The sequence below is a fragment of the Enoplosus armatus genome, chromosome 16, assembly GCF_043641665.1.
Source record: "Enoplosus armatus isolate fEnoArm2 chromosome 16, fEnoArm2.hap1, whole genome shotgun sequence".
NCBI lineage: Eukaryota > Metazoa > Chordata > Actinopteri > Centrarchiformes > Enoplosidae > Enoplosus > Enoplosus armatus.
This window is the reverse complement of record NC_092195.1, coordinates 13532152-13547759: the sequence shown is the minus strand read 5'-3', so window position 1 is coordinate 13547759 and position 15608 is coordinate 13532152. Positions and strand designations below refer to the sequence as shown.

The 15608-nt window shown below is 39.6% G+C and overlaps 1 protein-coding gene across 1 annotated transcript; it reads left to right on the top strand.

The window, feature by feature from the left end:
• The first annotated feature begins 286 nt into the window (after window positions 1-286).
• Window positions 287-13818, top strand: dgat1a (diacylglycerol O-acyltransferase 1a). The gene is made up of 17 exons (XM_070921785.1): window positions 287-576; window positions 2708-2795; window positions 7710-7750; window positions 8331-8416; window positions 8922-8974; window positions 9531-9636; window positions 9980-10108; window positions 10620-10694; window positions 10819-10922; window positions 11052-11090; window positions 11273-11314; window positions 11565-11609; window positions 12301-12413; window positions 12711-12776; window positions 13026-13113; window positions 13493-13555; window positions 13672-13818. The coding sequence occupies exons 1-17, from the start codon at window positions 287-289 to the stop codon at window positions 13816-13818; spliced, it is 1575 nt and encodes a 524-aa protein (XP_070777886.1).
• Window positions 13819-15608: the final 1790 nt, after the last annotated feature.

Genomic DNA, 15608 nt, shown 5'->3' with positions numbered 1-15608 from the left:
GGAAGGAAACCAGCTAATCCGGAAGTGGATTGGGACTTCGGCTCGATAGGGGGATGTCTGTTGGAAACACAGACCTGGCAACCCGACTGACAATTGCACCTTGAGCTGTAGTAGTGATGAAACGCCTTATCATTTCCAACGCTGACACGACTTGGGACGTGGGTTTGCCGCAACTATTCATTCAGTTCTTGATGTGAAGCTACGGGTGGACACAAAGAGAATGTGGTGACAGCAGTTCAACCAGCGATGTCAGGCAGGTAAAAACTGCGTGATTGAAGCCGCTGAGATGAGCGACAGAGCCGACATGAGAGGGCCCATAACCCGCCGGAGGAGGACGACCATCTCCGGCGGTGGCGGCGGAGCGGTGAGCGCGAAACAAGCCAACGGGAGCAAATGTCACGATGCCGGGGATAAACCCCCACCGTATCCCGTTACAGCCAAAACGGACGAGGTGTCCAGACATGCCAGTAACAACGGGAAGGTGGACAGACAGATGGGGATGTCGGGGCACCAGCAGCCCCCAAACAGTCCGAGGAAACAGAGGAGTGCAGTGGAAGATATCAACGAGAAACTCAGGTAACCGTTGGTTTATAAAAGAAGACGTTCCAACGTTTACGTACGCAAACTAACTAAAATGTCACGAACAAGCTATTACATTTCTGTTGTCTTCATTTATAGTGTGTGTCATTTAGGTTGAGGCTATTCATTTGGATAAAATCTTCGTTTCTTTTTTCACTGGGGGGTTAGTCTGTCAGAGCTGTCCTCAGATCAAATGGGGCTCTAACGGGCGACTACAGTGTCCTGTTACATAGCACTCTACAGGTTTAACTATTAACCGAAAACCAAGATAATAGAATATAACTTCTATAACTGTCTTGGAAATTCACTTTCCTGTGTCTTAAGGTCCAACACCTTCCTTTTGAATAAAAGAAACTTCCTTATGCTACTGGTATTGATTTGATCCAAGCAAAGCACAGAGCAAACTGCCACAACTGTTGCTGTTATGAATTAGATGCTTTGGGTAAGAATTGCAATTTTGTCAGAGTAGGAGGTCCATTTAGAAATCAAGCCCATACATGATAGATTCAAATTAAGCATTTAAATAGCATTTTTTTTGTTTTTACACGTACAGGAAGGTATCATTTCAGCAGCCTTTCTTTACATGATGCTTGTACTTTATGAAAGAGACAGCTGTATGGATACAAAGCATGTCAAGAGAATATGTAATAGGTATGCGTGAGAACAGACATTATGAGAGAAGACACAACACCCTGACCCTTACCCTAAACATAACCTTTCATTTTATGGTAAAAAGCCCACTTCTTTAGATATGTCTTCACCCTTGAAAACATGCATTTCTACAGGGGCAAAGCTGCCTCTACTTATTGCTGTAAGCTGCCAACAGTCTGGCTGGGCTTTTACGCATCTTTTGGACTTAAAGATGTCAAGATTGGTATCCTAAAGACATGTGACACTGCAACACCAGAATGCTGAAATAAAGTGATTGTAATTACTTTCATTGGAGTCTTGCCAACTAGATGAGGTATGTAGTGTAACTTTCCAGTATTACAGGAACTGTGAAACAACAATGGCATGGGCTTTTGCAATACTGTGCTTGCGGGCTACTTCTCTGTCTGCACGTATTTCTGCTGGTCTTGTCTTGCCATGTGTGTGTCCTGGTATTCACTGAGGAACCCCTCTACTTCTTTCCTTCCTTAGTTCACCAAAGCCACCCCCATCTCTTCACCTCATTTTACCTGTCTTCCTTGTCCACCTTTCTGTCTCTAATACGGCATCCCCCACCTTATTTTTCTATCCTGTTTTTCTTTGTACTTGCTCCTCTACTTCTCCTCCATCCACTTTTCCTGACTTTTTATTATTCCTTCTTCTCCTCTCCTCCTATTCCTTTTCAGATTCTCCCTTCTTCTTACGGTATGTTCTGTCCTTCCTGCTCCTTGTTTTTTCTCCCCCTTGTCTTTCATCTCCGCGCTGTTGTCTCTCAGTCACATATGGTTGTGTAGAAATTCTTGCCTGATGAAAAGCCTCAGTTTACACAATGTTCTTTGGACAATGGGGTCAATACCCTTTTAACCTGAATTTTAATCTAACCTTAAGTCTTTCCTTGTCTGGTGCAGTTGGTAGGACCGAACATTAGACTGTGATTCATTTATTTTAAAGCCACTCAGACTATAAATAATTGATATGCCAACTTGGGCTTTTTTTTATGTCAAAATGAATACCACTAAAAGAAACATACAGTTAATAAATAGAAGCACTTAAATGTTTCACAAAAATATGAATTTGTGGCGCCGCAACACTGTCATGTCAAATTAGTAAAATTTGTAATTTATTCGACCATGTAGCTCAGCTCACCCCACCCTAAATCACTGTAACCGTGACTCAGTATGAGTTGTCAGTTTGAATCACACAGCCTCCATCAAAACAAATTCAAACACACCGTCATCAAAATGCAAAATCAATCCTCTTGGTCTTTTCATAACGCTTCTCGTCATGTTTAATTTCAAGATGCAGTTGAATGTTTCCTTAACAGAGGTTTGAGGGTGACAAGAGGGATGTATCCAATGATTTCATCCCTGAGCTCGTGGAGATAAACGGGCAGGAAGGAATGTGAAGATATGATATACCCAAAAAAAGTAAAAGTTAAAAAAAGTAAAAGTAAAACTGTTGACTGTGTGTTTCCGTGCAGCTGTCACGTCCTCCAGGAGTCTCTCTTGAGCTCGGCCAGTGGCTACAGCAACTACAGAGGAATCCTCAACTGGTGTGTTGTCATGCTGGTGAGTAAAACGACATAATGTGTCCATTTAGGACTGAAAATGTACTGCACTGTGACGTCCAACTTGTAGACATGTAGACCCTGACATAGCTAAATATTACCCCTCTTGGCATTCAAATGTTTGGGAGCAGAAAAATGACTCATAAATACTGTGAAATTACTGTCTGTGGCCTTCTTGTACGTTGTCACATCTGTCGTTCCAAACACTGTTGCATATCCCTCTCACACACACACAAACAGATATACAGTATATAAGACTTATAAACTACTTTAGCACATTTAACTGCTGCATGAGCTCTTTTGGTCGTTGCTTTAACAACAAAAGCAGAAGTGCCAGCCCACACTTGTACAGTACACATCCTCCTGGGATGTGTTGTTGGACCTGTTGCAGTGGCTTTCTGTGACACATAAACATTGTCCGTTTGAATTTTCTGTGAGAAGTCTGATAAGTTGCTTTTCATGTTATCTCTCTTCACACAAGTAGGTTCACCACATATGCATGCGCAGATACCTCCTCATGGCTATTTCCTGTACTTTCTCATTTCAACAACTTTGATTAAGGGGTTGATTAGTTACCATTTCATCTCAGTGAGTTTGCTTTATAAGTTGACTCTCATCAGAAGTGGACTTTTTGTCAGCTGCACTTTTATTCAGGTTGTTCGGGTATACCTGTAGTGAATAGCCTAAGGATTGAAGTCACAGACAATGATCATACGTTGAGCACAATATGAACACAGTGGAGGAATTTTCTGTCATCCCTCAGTTGCAGGAGTGAGATGATTTATAGAGTGTAAAGCATCTGTGACCATTTCTTTTGCATTTTTACTGTCTTATACAATTTTACCCACATCCATTAGTATTATTATTATAACATCACTTGCATGCCTGATGGATATAAAATATGAGACTACAAGATTAATCTTCCAGTAGGGACATTTTCATTTTGGCCTGTGTATGTGTGGCAGTTCATGCTTAGAAATCTTAAGCTTGTTAGTACGATCTAAGACGGATCACTTGAAAGCAGCATCCAAAGCTGCTTGCAAGAACATATGACAAGAAAATAAACTAGCAGGGTCTAAAGTAGCTGAAAGACTATGCTACAGTGTATACACATACTGTGCATATGTGCAGCTATAATGTGCAGTTCTATGTTGAAGATGCACTGGAAAATAGGCCAGTTTCAGGATGTACTATGGTCGCCATGATGAGTGAGATTTGTTCTGTGACATTTATGTCAGAGACTCTGCAAGAGTTTTAAAAGCCACAGCCAAAACCAACCTAGCCAGATGTCAACATGAGAGTTAGGGTTAAATAAAGGGTAAATGTTTAAAGTAAATTATCAATTGTAAATTAGATGCAGAATCACAGTCTCTGTTGAAGTTGCAATACTGATCACAGACGTGTCACAGTTAAATATGTCCCCTGGGCTGAGGTCACTTCAGAACAAGTGAACTTTCCGCCTTGTTCCAATGGCTGAATTTGTGCGTGTGTGTCCAAAGGCACCCTGCAGTGCCTCAGAACATCCAGTCACTGTTAGTATTTTGATAGGCGTGGAGGATACAAATATCCAGTTAGCCATAATCGTAATGACTACGTGTGTGAGTGCATGTTTCTGTCTATGTGCACACACGTGCACAAGGATTATTATTTGTCCCTGCGTTTGTGTACAATATATGTGAGTGTCTGTGTACGTGCGTGTGCATGTGTTATTGTGTGTGTATTTTTGTGTGTATGTGGGGGGGGGGGGGGGGTCAAATCAAGCCTAATTTTGCAGTTCTGAGACAGGATTAATTCCATTTTTGAAAGTTTATATTGCCATGACGACCATGTCCTCTACTTTGTGGTCACCAGGGACAGTTCACAGTGCTCGCTTCAGACCGTTTTTAGGAAGCCGTCAGGATTAGGCTGTAAGAGTGTGAAGTGGAACCACAGAGTCTTGAGTGTGTGTGTGTGTGTGTGTGTGTGTACATTTAGGAGCTTAGTTGTGTAATTTGTCCTCGATAACCAGGTCCGTCGGCTAAATTCCTGAAATGTCAGCTGCAGGAGCACATGTTTCTAGAGATGAGAGATTAGATGTGTTGTTAGATTTACCTTCAATTTTACATTCTGAATGTTTAAGACAAGTTCACAAATATTACTAATTCAATTCATGCTCAACCTTGAAATGTAGGTGGTCGGCAAAATAATAATCCACTAGTCTCTTTCAGAACAGCTTCTTCTAATTCTCTTAAAGTGCTTGTGAAGTAAGTGCACATGTTTGTGTGTGATATTGGACTGTCCTTGTTGAACAGGACTTTCTCCAGTTGTTTGGAGGATGAATAAAATGTTAAACTGCGTGCTTCACTCATGTTTCCATCTAGTAACTAGGGAATCCATGAAGGGAGTTTGACTTAGTTTGTGAAAGCACTCTTGAATCTGGCCTTCTAAACTGGCCTCATGTTTCCTGTTTGTTGAACTATGGTAATGAACCATTACCATAGTGTAATGGCTCCCATGAGAAAAGTACCTATACCACTGCAGATCCATCAGCTTGGCATACAGCACCCAACAAACACCGTGTCTCAGATTGTCCTTGGTCTGCTGTCATTTCCTGCCCATTTCAAGGTTTAAAGGTCTTATTAACAAGACACAATGTGATGCAGATTTAGATTTTTTCCACTAAATCTGTGCTAGTGAACTAACAAAAGCATTAGTGTTTAAAGATGCTGTACCGTGTTCAGCAGGCCTGGATGATAGAAAGATGTAGTCAGACATTGAAGGTATTTGGCAAAAGACACAAAAATCATCCCAGGATGTGGTACAAACAATTGATGCTTCAGCTGGTTCATATCATTGTTCCCTCTGATGTGCAGCCAAACAGACCGTGTGAATAGTTTAAATGACCACAAGGACAGTGCATAGCAAAGCAAACCATTACAGCTGCAACTTTGTTATCACACTGAGCATAAACCGACTGTTAAAACAGATGGATAAGCATCAGAAAATGAATAGCTAATTTTTTTTGTTGGTCTTTCCAAAATGTTTTTTGGATTATGAATACAAACTGCTGACTGGTTATATAGAGGCAGAACATACTGTTCATGTAGGTCAGTGTTCAGCTGACTGTCAGCTGTAGTCTTTGCTTTGTGTTGAAGGAAAATCTTGAACAGAAGGCAATGCAAAATGTCATTCTATCTTTGTTGGTACCAGTTCTCTCTGGCCAGCTTTGTATGTCAGGGTCCTAATGTTCAGCCAACAACAGTAGCTCTTTCTATTTTTAAACCTGCCATCCACCAAATCTGATACGTGTCTCCTATCCACAGCTTAATTACTAAAACTTTATTAAAACTAATCCCAGACAGAAAAAACACAGATATTATCAGCCATTTGTTGGTAACATTTGTATTGTTTGTTCAAAAAATAAATCGATTTTAACGTGTTATTATTACTGAGGAAATTGTAAATCATTATGAAGACAGATAAGAAATTGTGTAACTCAGTGTATAAATATTCTAATCTAGGAGAAGATAAGAACATGTGACTCAACAAATCAAAAAGAAACACATTCATTTTGAAATTATGAGTATGGATTTGAGATTTGACCCGTATTCACCGAAGCAGCAAGGTCACTGTTACTGCCAAGTTAGTAATATTGTCTCACATAACAGAATTACAAATGTCTGCATACAGAAATACGAAAAATAAACATCAATCGATGGCTACCAGTAAACTGAAATAACAAAGCTGTGTATGTTTTTATCTCTTGAGACAAATTAAACTATGTCATACTAAGTGACAGTAACAAGGTAACATTTCAGCGTTTGAGCAATGCACTGGATATTACAGACTATAAATCAGATAACAGAAAAACTTCCTAACTGCAATTAATAGTGTACCACTGGACAGAAATGGCAGCCTGACTTCAGTTAATATACCCCCTGCTGACAGTGAATTCCTGCCAACTCCCAGGGTGTTGCTCTGTTTCTGACTTTGCACACTGACATCTCTGTGGACGGGGACAAAAGAGAAAGGTTTTGCAATGTTCTCTATAAATGCTTCAGACAGGCCACTGTCCCAATAATCATGTTCTACGTGATGGTCCTCTCTTGTCCATGCTGAAGTTTACTAAGGCAAAGGTTACTGGTTTGGACAAAAGACAAAGTTGAATAAAAACCACATTGCTGTATGGTCTTGGCAGGCAAGTGGGCTGAGGTGCCACACAATCACTCCAGCATGACCTTATCATGTGTCTTACCCTCACTGTCCTCATTATCTTGACTGTTTTTCTAACTCATGTACTGAACGCGCCATAAAAATGATCTAAAAGATGTTTACATGCTATACATATGCAGTGTTGGCTCTCTGTTGTGAGCGGGTGGTTAGTTTTAGGTCAGAGAAGTTCAGATAACTGATGGCTGAGATAAAGCTGGACTCGGACCTTGAACTTAAATAATATAACAATAAACTTTTTTTACTTGACACTTTTTAACAGAGTGGGCAGCTGCAGGGTGTGACAGCAACATGTTGTTAAACATCCTTTAAACACATCATGTAGATATAACCATTTAACTTTACATTGCTCGTGTTGCTCTTTCTGTATGTTGCTCTGCATGAGAACATCTTTCACACAGGACAGGTGTGTGTACCTGTGTGTCTGTGTGTTTTGTGGGCAGTGACCGTTCTTGTTAATAATAACTCACTCAACTTGTACAAACAAACACATGTAAATCTGCAGAAAAATCATGAGCGGAGCTGTGAGCAAAGAAAATGATAAGGCAGATTTATAGCAGAGGGCTAAAAATATGTTTATCTGGTTCACAAAGGCCCAGATTCAATGAATGGCCAGATACAAAACAACCTTAAACTCTAGAGTTTAGAGTTTATTTCAACTCTTGTTGATACTGTGATACAATGCTCATTATCTCTTCTCTTTCAGGTGCTGAGTAATGCACGCCTCTTCTTGGAGAACATTATAAAGTGAGTATGCACCTACACACACGAACGTACATTTATGTAATTTATATACACATGCAGGTGCTGTTACAACCCACTCCCATTCAGTTATACAACTGGCCGTCTCCACTCATCTTCCACTTCACCACCACTCCATATTTTATTGCATTACTCAATGTCATCAGAAATTTAAAGCACATCTCTCCAAACAAACAACTACAAGCGTGTTCAGTGTTATAGTACACGTACTTTGTTTGTTTCTTAAGAATTGAGACATAAGTGTCAGCGTGGTGTGTCCGGGTGTAGTCTGAAAAAATATACATTCATATTAAATTAGATAGAAAACAGTATGCATACAGTTTCTTTGTTCTAGGGTTTTCACCTGACTGTCGTACTTTTTTTGTTTGAAAATGATCCCATTGCTATAGATTACACTGTAGTTATGAACAGAGTGAAGTCCAGCCAACCACACCAAACCTTTACCCGACCGCACCAATCTTACACCTTAAACTAAACCAAAAAATGAAACTATATACAGCCGTGTATTTTTAAATGATGCCTGGTGGGATCAATAGTTTGACTTCTCCTCTCTCCTCTCATCTAGGTATGGTATCTTGGTGGACCCTATCCAAGTAGTGTCTCTCTTCTTGAAGGACCCCTATAGCTGGCCAGCAGCTTGCCTCATCATTGGTATGGAGCCTTTATTTTACTGCCTCAATGCCGTCTGAACAGATGGTGAATGACTTACAGCTATTTGTCCTTCTGTGACCTTGATTGATGTTCAAGTTGAACTTAGCAAACAGGTGTTGTATTGCTGTATTTCCTGTACTTAAATCAGTAAGCATTACTTTCTATCACAGTAACATGAAGTGTTATTGTTGATTGTAATAAAACATTTGTTTTACAGCCTCTCCATGTCCCAAGTGGCTGATCTGATACAGCAGGATACAGATTTAATGAGCCAGATGCTCAGACATAGCATATACTGAAGAAGCATTGTTAGCATGAGTTCCTGTGTTGAATATTATTCACCCTTTATTTACCCAAAGAAGGTTGACTGCTGATATTGTCTCTTTTCCGGCAACAACTGACTTTATCAATGCAGTAAAAGTGCAAATATAAATGGTGTCAACCTACAACCGTCTATGTGTCGCTGTAGCTGATGACTCTGTTGTTTGTCTGTTCTGTGTTACAGCGTCTAATGTGTTCATCTTAGCAGCCTTGTACACAGAGAGGCGTCTAGCTGTGGTGAGTATGTACAGTGATTTGCATACATTTTCCTAGACCTAGTACATTTTCTTTTACATATTGTGACCCAAATTTCAACTATTGTAGATACTTTGTTTGGATCCCAAAAGACTTAAGTTTGACATTACATAATATGTAACATGTAATGTATATTAACATAACTTGTTAAGAGATCTTGTCAGAAATATTGCTGCACTGTTAGATGAACTGTAAAGAAAGTGTAGGTTTGTTTTTAATTTATCATTCAGAGATCTCCTATCAAGGATGTTTGCCTGAAACAGGTGCTTTACACATCATGGAGTCTCCTCTTTATACCTGCTCTTAACTCTGATAAGAACACCACTCCTGGTTCAGATTAGATTACATATTATCTAAAACATTTCCGACAAAGTATCAGTTGAAGGGCAATCATTTATTTGTAAAAAGCACATTATATCAAGTGTTGCACATTGAAAACACTGTGTTTCTTTAAGGAATAGATAATGCAAGTATATCTATAGTCACAGATCAAATGTTTTACAGTGACTCTTGTCTGTTTTTCTGTCATCATTCCTAGGGTACCATTTCCGAAATGACAGGACTGATTCTTCACATTTTTAACCTGACATCCATGTTGATCTTTCCTTCAGCCACTGTACTCACTGTGACCTCCATGACACCAGGTACATATTAAATATATACAAGTTTACATGGTGTATTTATAAGACATAAATAAAGCTTTTTGAATATGAATGAATGCATGTGTGTATTTTGATGCTAACACAAAGAATATGTGTGGGCTGTGTCAGAAATTACATTAAGATCATCATAAAGAGTTATAATTTAACAACTATTGAGCCTATAAGCTGTTTTTAGTCTCCATAGTGCTCCTTTCATCTGTCATTTATTGCTCGTGTGTGTGTGTGTGTGTGTGTGTGTGTGTGTGTGTGTGTGTGTGTGTGTGTGTGTGTGTGTGTGTGTGTGTGTGTGTGTGTGTGTGTGTGTGTGTGTGTGTGTGTGTGTCAGTGGGTGGTGTGCTCTCCCTAGGAATCTACACAGTGCTGTTTCTCAAGCTATACTCCTACCAAGACACCAACAGGTGGTGTAGAGAAATCAGACAAGCGAAAGCCAGGAGACTGACCCGATCATACTCATGTAAGTACATCAACACGCACAAAAACTGTCGAAGAAATGTTATCTAGATCGTGAGTAGGCAAACACATGTAGAATACAGTATGAGGTGCTCTTGAGCAGGGCACAGTGGAACTGCTTAGTGGCTAACAGTAAGCCTAACTTGGCTACATAAAGGTTTAAAAAATGGATTCACACACACAAATGTTAACAGCATTATATTATGTGCTGCTTCTACCATCTAGTGGTGACAAGACAAACCAAAGCTTGTGGCTAACACACACTCACACACACTGTTACACACACTGTTACACACACAAACAGAGATCAAAGCTGTGTGTCTTTTTGAAGCTACTTTAATCCTAAATTCAACTTGATGACTTTATCTCATCACTGTAGGAGATAAACAGACAACACACTGAGAAATCCTTGAAATATTTACAATGAAATTTGATGGGTTTTTGTAGAAAAACATGGGTATGAGCTTGTGAAACTGAAAGCGCCAATTAATTACCATTCTCCATGTGTTTTTCAGGTCCATCTGTGGCACAATCCAATGGTTCAGCAGTTCATGCTCATGTCTCCTACCCAGGCAACCTCACCCACAGAGGTGACCATAGTGCCTACATGGAGATAAATAGCACAGTTCTTAAATGAAACATTATAATGAATGAATGAATGAATGAATTATGAATTATAATAAATGCATAAATTGTTTCTTTGTCTGTCTTTAGACATGTACTACTTTGTCTTTGCCCCAACTCTCTGCTACCAGCTCAACTTCCCGCGGTCACCTCGAATACGCAAAAGGTTCCTGATGAGAAGACTTTTTGAAATGGTGAGAGGAAACACACACACACACACACACACACACACACACACACACACATTGTATATGTTCTTGATGTAAACAGGAACAGACATGCATGTTAACATTTTTTTGATTTTGTCTTACGGTTTCTTGTAGCTTTTCTTCATGCAACTGTTGGTGGGATTGATACAGCAGGTATGTTGAACATCAAAATGACATAAATCACACAGAGAAGCATTCAGGATGTTCTCTGCACACACACATTGAAACACAAGGTTCAACAGGAAGTCATTTGTCGTAGAAATATTTGCCTATTTAAATCTGTTTTCACCACTCACACAAAGCAGACTAAAGCAGTTTTCATTTGTGTCTTCCAGTGGATGGTTCCCACCATACAGAACTCAATGAAACCATTCCAGGTACACACACACACACAAGCTCATTTCAAAATGAGAGCTTAATTTATTTTAACTTGCATTTAATGTGTCTACTTTCTCACAGCCTTACAAACAGCCTCTGCCCTGAAATTGAATTCAAATGATGTTAAACCAGTAGTGTCTCAGTTTTTACTGTATATGAACATAAATGGCTCTCAGGAGAACAAGAAGCAAGAGACTGTAATTGGTTATAGTTGATATTGAGGGTTATCACTGTTTGTGTCTCTCACAGGAAATGGACTTTTCTAGGATGGTGGAGCGCCTCCTGAAGTTAGCTGTGAGTATCAGTGTATTAGAGAAGAGGTAGCAACAACATGGCAACCATAGTGTAACTTCAACCCAGGCACCTTTCCTAACTTCCCCTTTGACCCTCTCCTCTCCTCTCTTCTCCTCTTCCCTCTTCTCCTCTCCTCTCCTCTCTTCTCCTCTTCCCTCTTCTCCTCTCCTCTCCTCTCCTCTACCCTCTTCTCCTCTCTTCTCCTCTTCCCTCTTCTCCTCTCCTCTCCTCTCTTCTCCTCTCCTCTCTTCTCCTCTTCCCTCTTCTCCTCTCTTCTCCTCTTCCCTCTTCTCCTCTCCTCTCTTCTCCTCTTCCCTCTTCTTTTCTCCTCTCCTCTCTTCTCCTCTACCCTCTTCTCCTCTCCTCTCTTCTCCTCTTCCCTCTTCTCCTCTCCTCTCCTCTCTTCTCCTCTCCTCTCCTCTCTTCTCCTCTTCCCTCTTCTCCTCTCCTCTCCTCTCTTCTCTTCTCCTCTTCCCTCTTCTCCTCTCCTCTCCTCTCTTCTCCTCTACCCTCTTCTCCTCTCCTCTCTTCTCCTCTACCCTCTTCTCCTCTTCCCTCTTCTCTCCTCTCCTCGTCCCTCCTCTCCCCTCTTCTCCCCTCTTCTCCCCTCCTCTCCTCTCTTCTACCCTCTTCTCTCCTCTCCTCGTCCCTCCTCTCCTCGTCCCTCCTCTCCTCTCCTCTCCTCTCCCAGGTCCCTAACCATCTGATATGGTTAATATTCTTCTATTGGTTTTTCCACTCTTCTATGAACTTTGTGGCAGAGCTGCTGCAGTTTGGAGACCGAGAGTTCTACAAAGACTGGTGGTGAGTCGAAGGAATTCAGTCACTCACTGTTACATGTTACATATTACCACAGGCAGATTTTAAGCAAGTGTGCTAAGGCCACATATTTTCAGCTGTGATCCCCCTAAATTTACTAACATGTATATTTAATATTGGTGTATCCAAACGCAAGTGTGCACATACAAACAATCATGCATGTGCATAAGCAGACCACACATCACAGAGGAATAAAAGCGTATTTATAAAAAGCGTATCGTTCAGAACACCTGATGGTCTTAAAGTCAAATTCTCAAACTTTGCCGTTTTTTTTCATTTCAGGAACTCTGAGACTGTCACATATTTCTGGGCCAACTGGAATATCCCAGTTCACAAGTGGTGCCTTAGGTGAGCACCAAACTTTCTATAATGAGTTTTTTCAGTATTTTCTTTTTTAACATCCTCAACAACCTGTTTTGATGTTTTGACTTCACATTCTCATTGTGGTCTGTATGAAATAAAAGCCAAAGTTCAATAATAAAGAAATCAACTTGACTGCCACTCATTTGAGGGTATTTTCAGCCAGATGTAAGAGATAAATATCAGTGTATCAAGTGTCTCTGTATGTGCTTAATCATGTGTCTTTGTGTGTTACAGACACTTCTATAAGCCCATGTTGAGGAAGGGGATCAACAAGTTTCTGGCTCAAACCGCCGTCTTCCTGATGTCTGCCTTCTTCCACGAGGTAAACCAACAGCATCCAGTCTTCCTGTGTGACACACAGTACACAGTCTATATATCTGCTAAATCAACCTCAACACAGCTGTCATTTTTACTTTTACCTAATGTCTGTACATGAAACAGTCTGTTGTGGACAGTTGTTTTATTTACATGATGGCAACAATTCAGAAAGTAATGTAAATACTGTCAAATTACTCTATTGACTATTTTACACTAAAACGTCGTGTTATTTCAAACACTATGAAGAGCTGTGAGCTGCTGGCTTGCAGGTGGACATCTAAATATGTCAAGAGGTGCCAGAACTAAAAAACTAAACAAAAAACATAAAAAGACTGCTTCTGAGTTATGAGTGAGTATTGTATTTCTCTGTGTTTCTTCCTCAGTACCTGGTGAGTGTCCCTCTGAAGATGTTCAGACTGTGGGCCTTTATGGGGATGATGGCTCAGGTGAGACACAATGATCTCTTTGACTCTCGTCTCTATTCTCTCCTTTTCTCTCTCCTATACACCTTGTAGACCTTGTAGACAAACAAACTTTGACCTCTGAACTTTCATCTCTTCAGGTTCCTTTGGCTTGGTTTGTGGGTCGTTTCCTGAATGGAAACTATGGCAACGCTGCAGTGTGGATCTCACTCATCATTGGCCAGCCTGTCGCTGTGTTGATGTATGTCCATGACTACTATGTCATTCATTATGGGAGCACTACATAGTACTAGACACACACATAAACATGTACAAGTCATGTTGTATACACACACACACAAACACACACATACACACACCAGCCTGCAGGACAACTCAATGAGTGAATGCAGAGCAAGTGAAGGTGACTATAATAGAAAGCCCTGCTAATATGAACCTGTCAGTAAACCACAGCAGCAAAGCTGTTTTTGACTTCTTGATGTTTGCACTAAAGAGAAATGAACCACAGTATGTCAGGAGATGATTCAAACAACACAAGAAGTGCTTGGTTTAAAGTGATATATATTTTTAACAACAATTTCTCGAACTTTAAAAGCCCTTTAATGGATTCAAAAGTGGAAACGCCGCTTGTAACCAAGCACTCCTCGAGTTTAGAAAAACTACACACAACTTCCTGTGAAGCACCACTGCCGAGCGAGCATAAGCCAGGACAGGATCCTGCCTCCGTGGAGCCACTATGAAAATGTTTCTATATGTGTGGTTGAGAAGTTACTTTTTTCTGGTTCTCTTCTACAAAACAGTATAACAGTACATGCTGCAGGTGTGATGTTCGCCTTGGCTTTATCGTCTTTTTTTGTGTTGCATTTGACTTATCAGATGGTTTATTTTATGCTTTGTATAATTTTATGTGTTGGTATGACTGTCTGCAGTTATGTTGTGCCATCTTGAAATGCTAATTTATGTTGTACTTTATTTGAAGTCAATGATTTAATGCAGTATTTGATTTACTGATTTGAACCAATGAAGGTTTTTTTGCACTTTAAAGAGATTGCATGCTGTTGATTAAGCAATAGATTTCTATGAATGTATTCTTTAAGTTATATAAATCGTGTAAGGAAAATATGTTTTTGTTAAAATAATCTGTATGTTTTGTAATTTTCTTGTTGACATTTTGTTGTTGTTTGAGGTTGGCTCAATTTCAGTTTGTTTTAAAGTAAAAGCAGCTTCAGTGGTAATAAGAGCTTAAGAATAAGTCTTTTCATGACAGAGGTTATTTCAGTGTATAAATATTTAAGAGTCTATTTCTTGGTTTGACCTGGTTTGAAAGTTATTGGAGCCTGACTTTGTTGCCAATGTGGATATTGCCATACAATAGTTATTTTACTTTTTTATGTTTTAATCAGCTTTCCAAATACACGACAGTTGACGTGTTAAATCGGAGCCTTTTCCTTTTTTTTAAAAAGCTTTTTCCACTTACACTTTCCTTTCCTTATTGATCACATTTCAGGGATTAATCATAACACCGGTTATCAAAAAGATTGTGTTTGCATTCCATATTGAAATTTATAAGTGCCTGCTGGAAAAATATGTTTAGACTGAAAATGAAAAAATTATATATACCAATAGTTTTACGTACAAAAGACACTGAGGCCAAATACTTTCCTTAACCTTATTCTGTGTAGCGAATAGATTGACAATGCATGTATATTTATGATGTCTTTAAATATTTGGGAACCTTCCTGCCCTAATTCAAATTCTCATCAAATTAAATCTTTAGCAGTACGACACCTTTTTCAAATGTTCATTTTTAAAGCAGTAATTTTTATGTTTTCTTGAAAACAAGATGTGGAGGAGTCATGCATAAATCTTATCACGTTATTGGTATTTCAGCGCACAAATGGCAGCTTTAATATCCATTAATCCGACCCACTTTTATCAACAAATCCTGTTTTAAAAATCTATGTGAGCTGCGGTGAGTGCATGCCATGTGTTCAATCTCTCTTTATAGAGAGTGAACATCTGGGGATTATTCCTGAAGTAGCAGTAGCAATAATTTCTTGAGTAATACATTGACAAC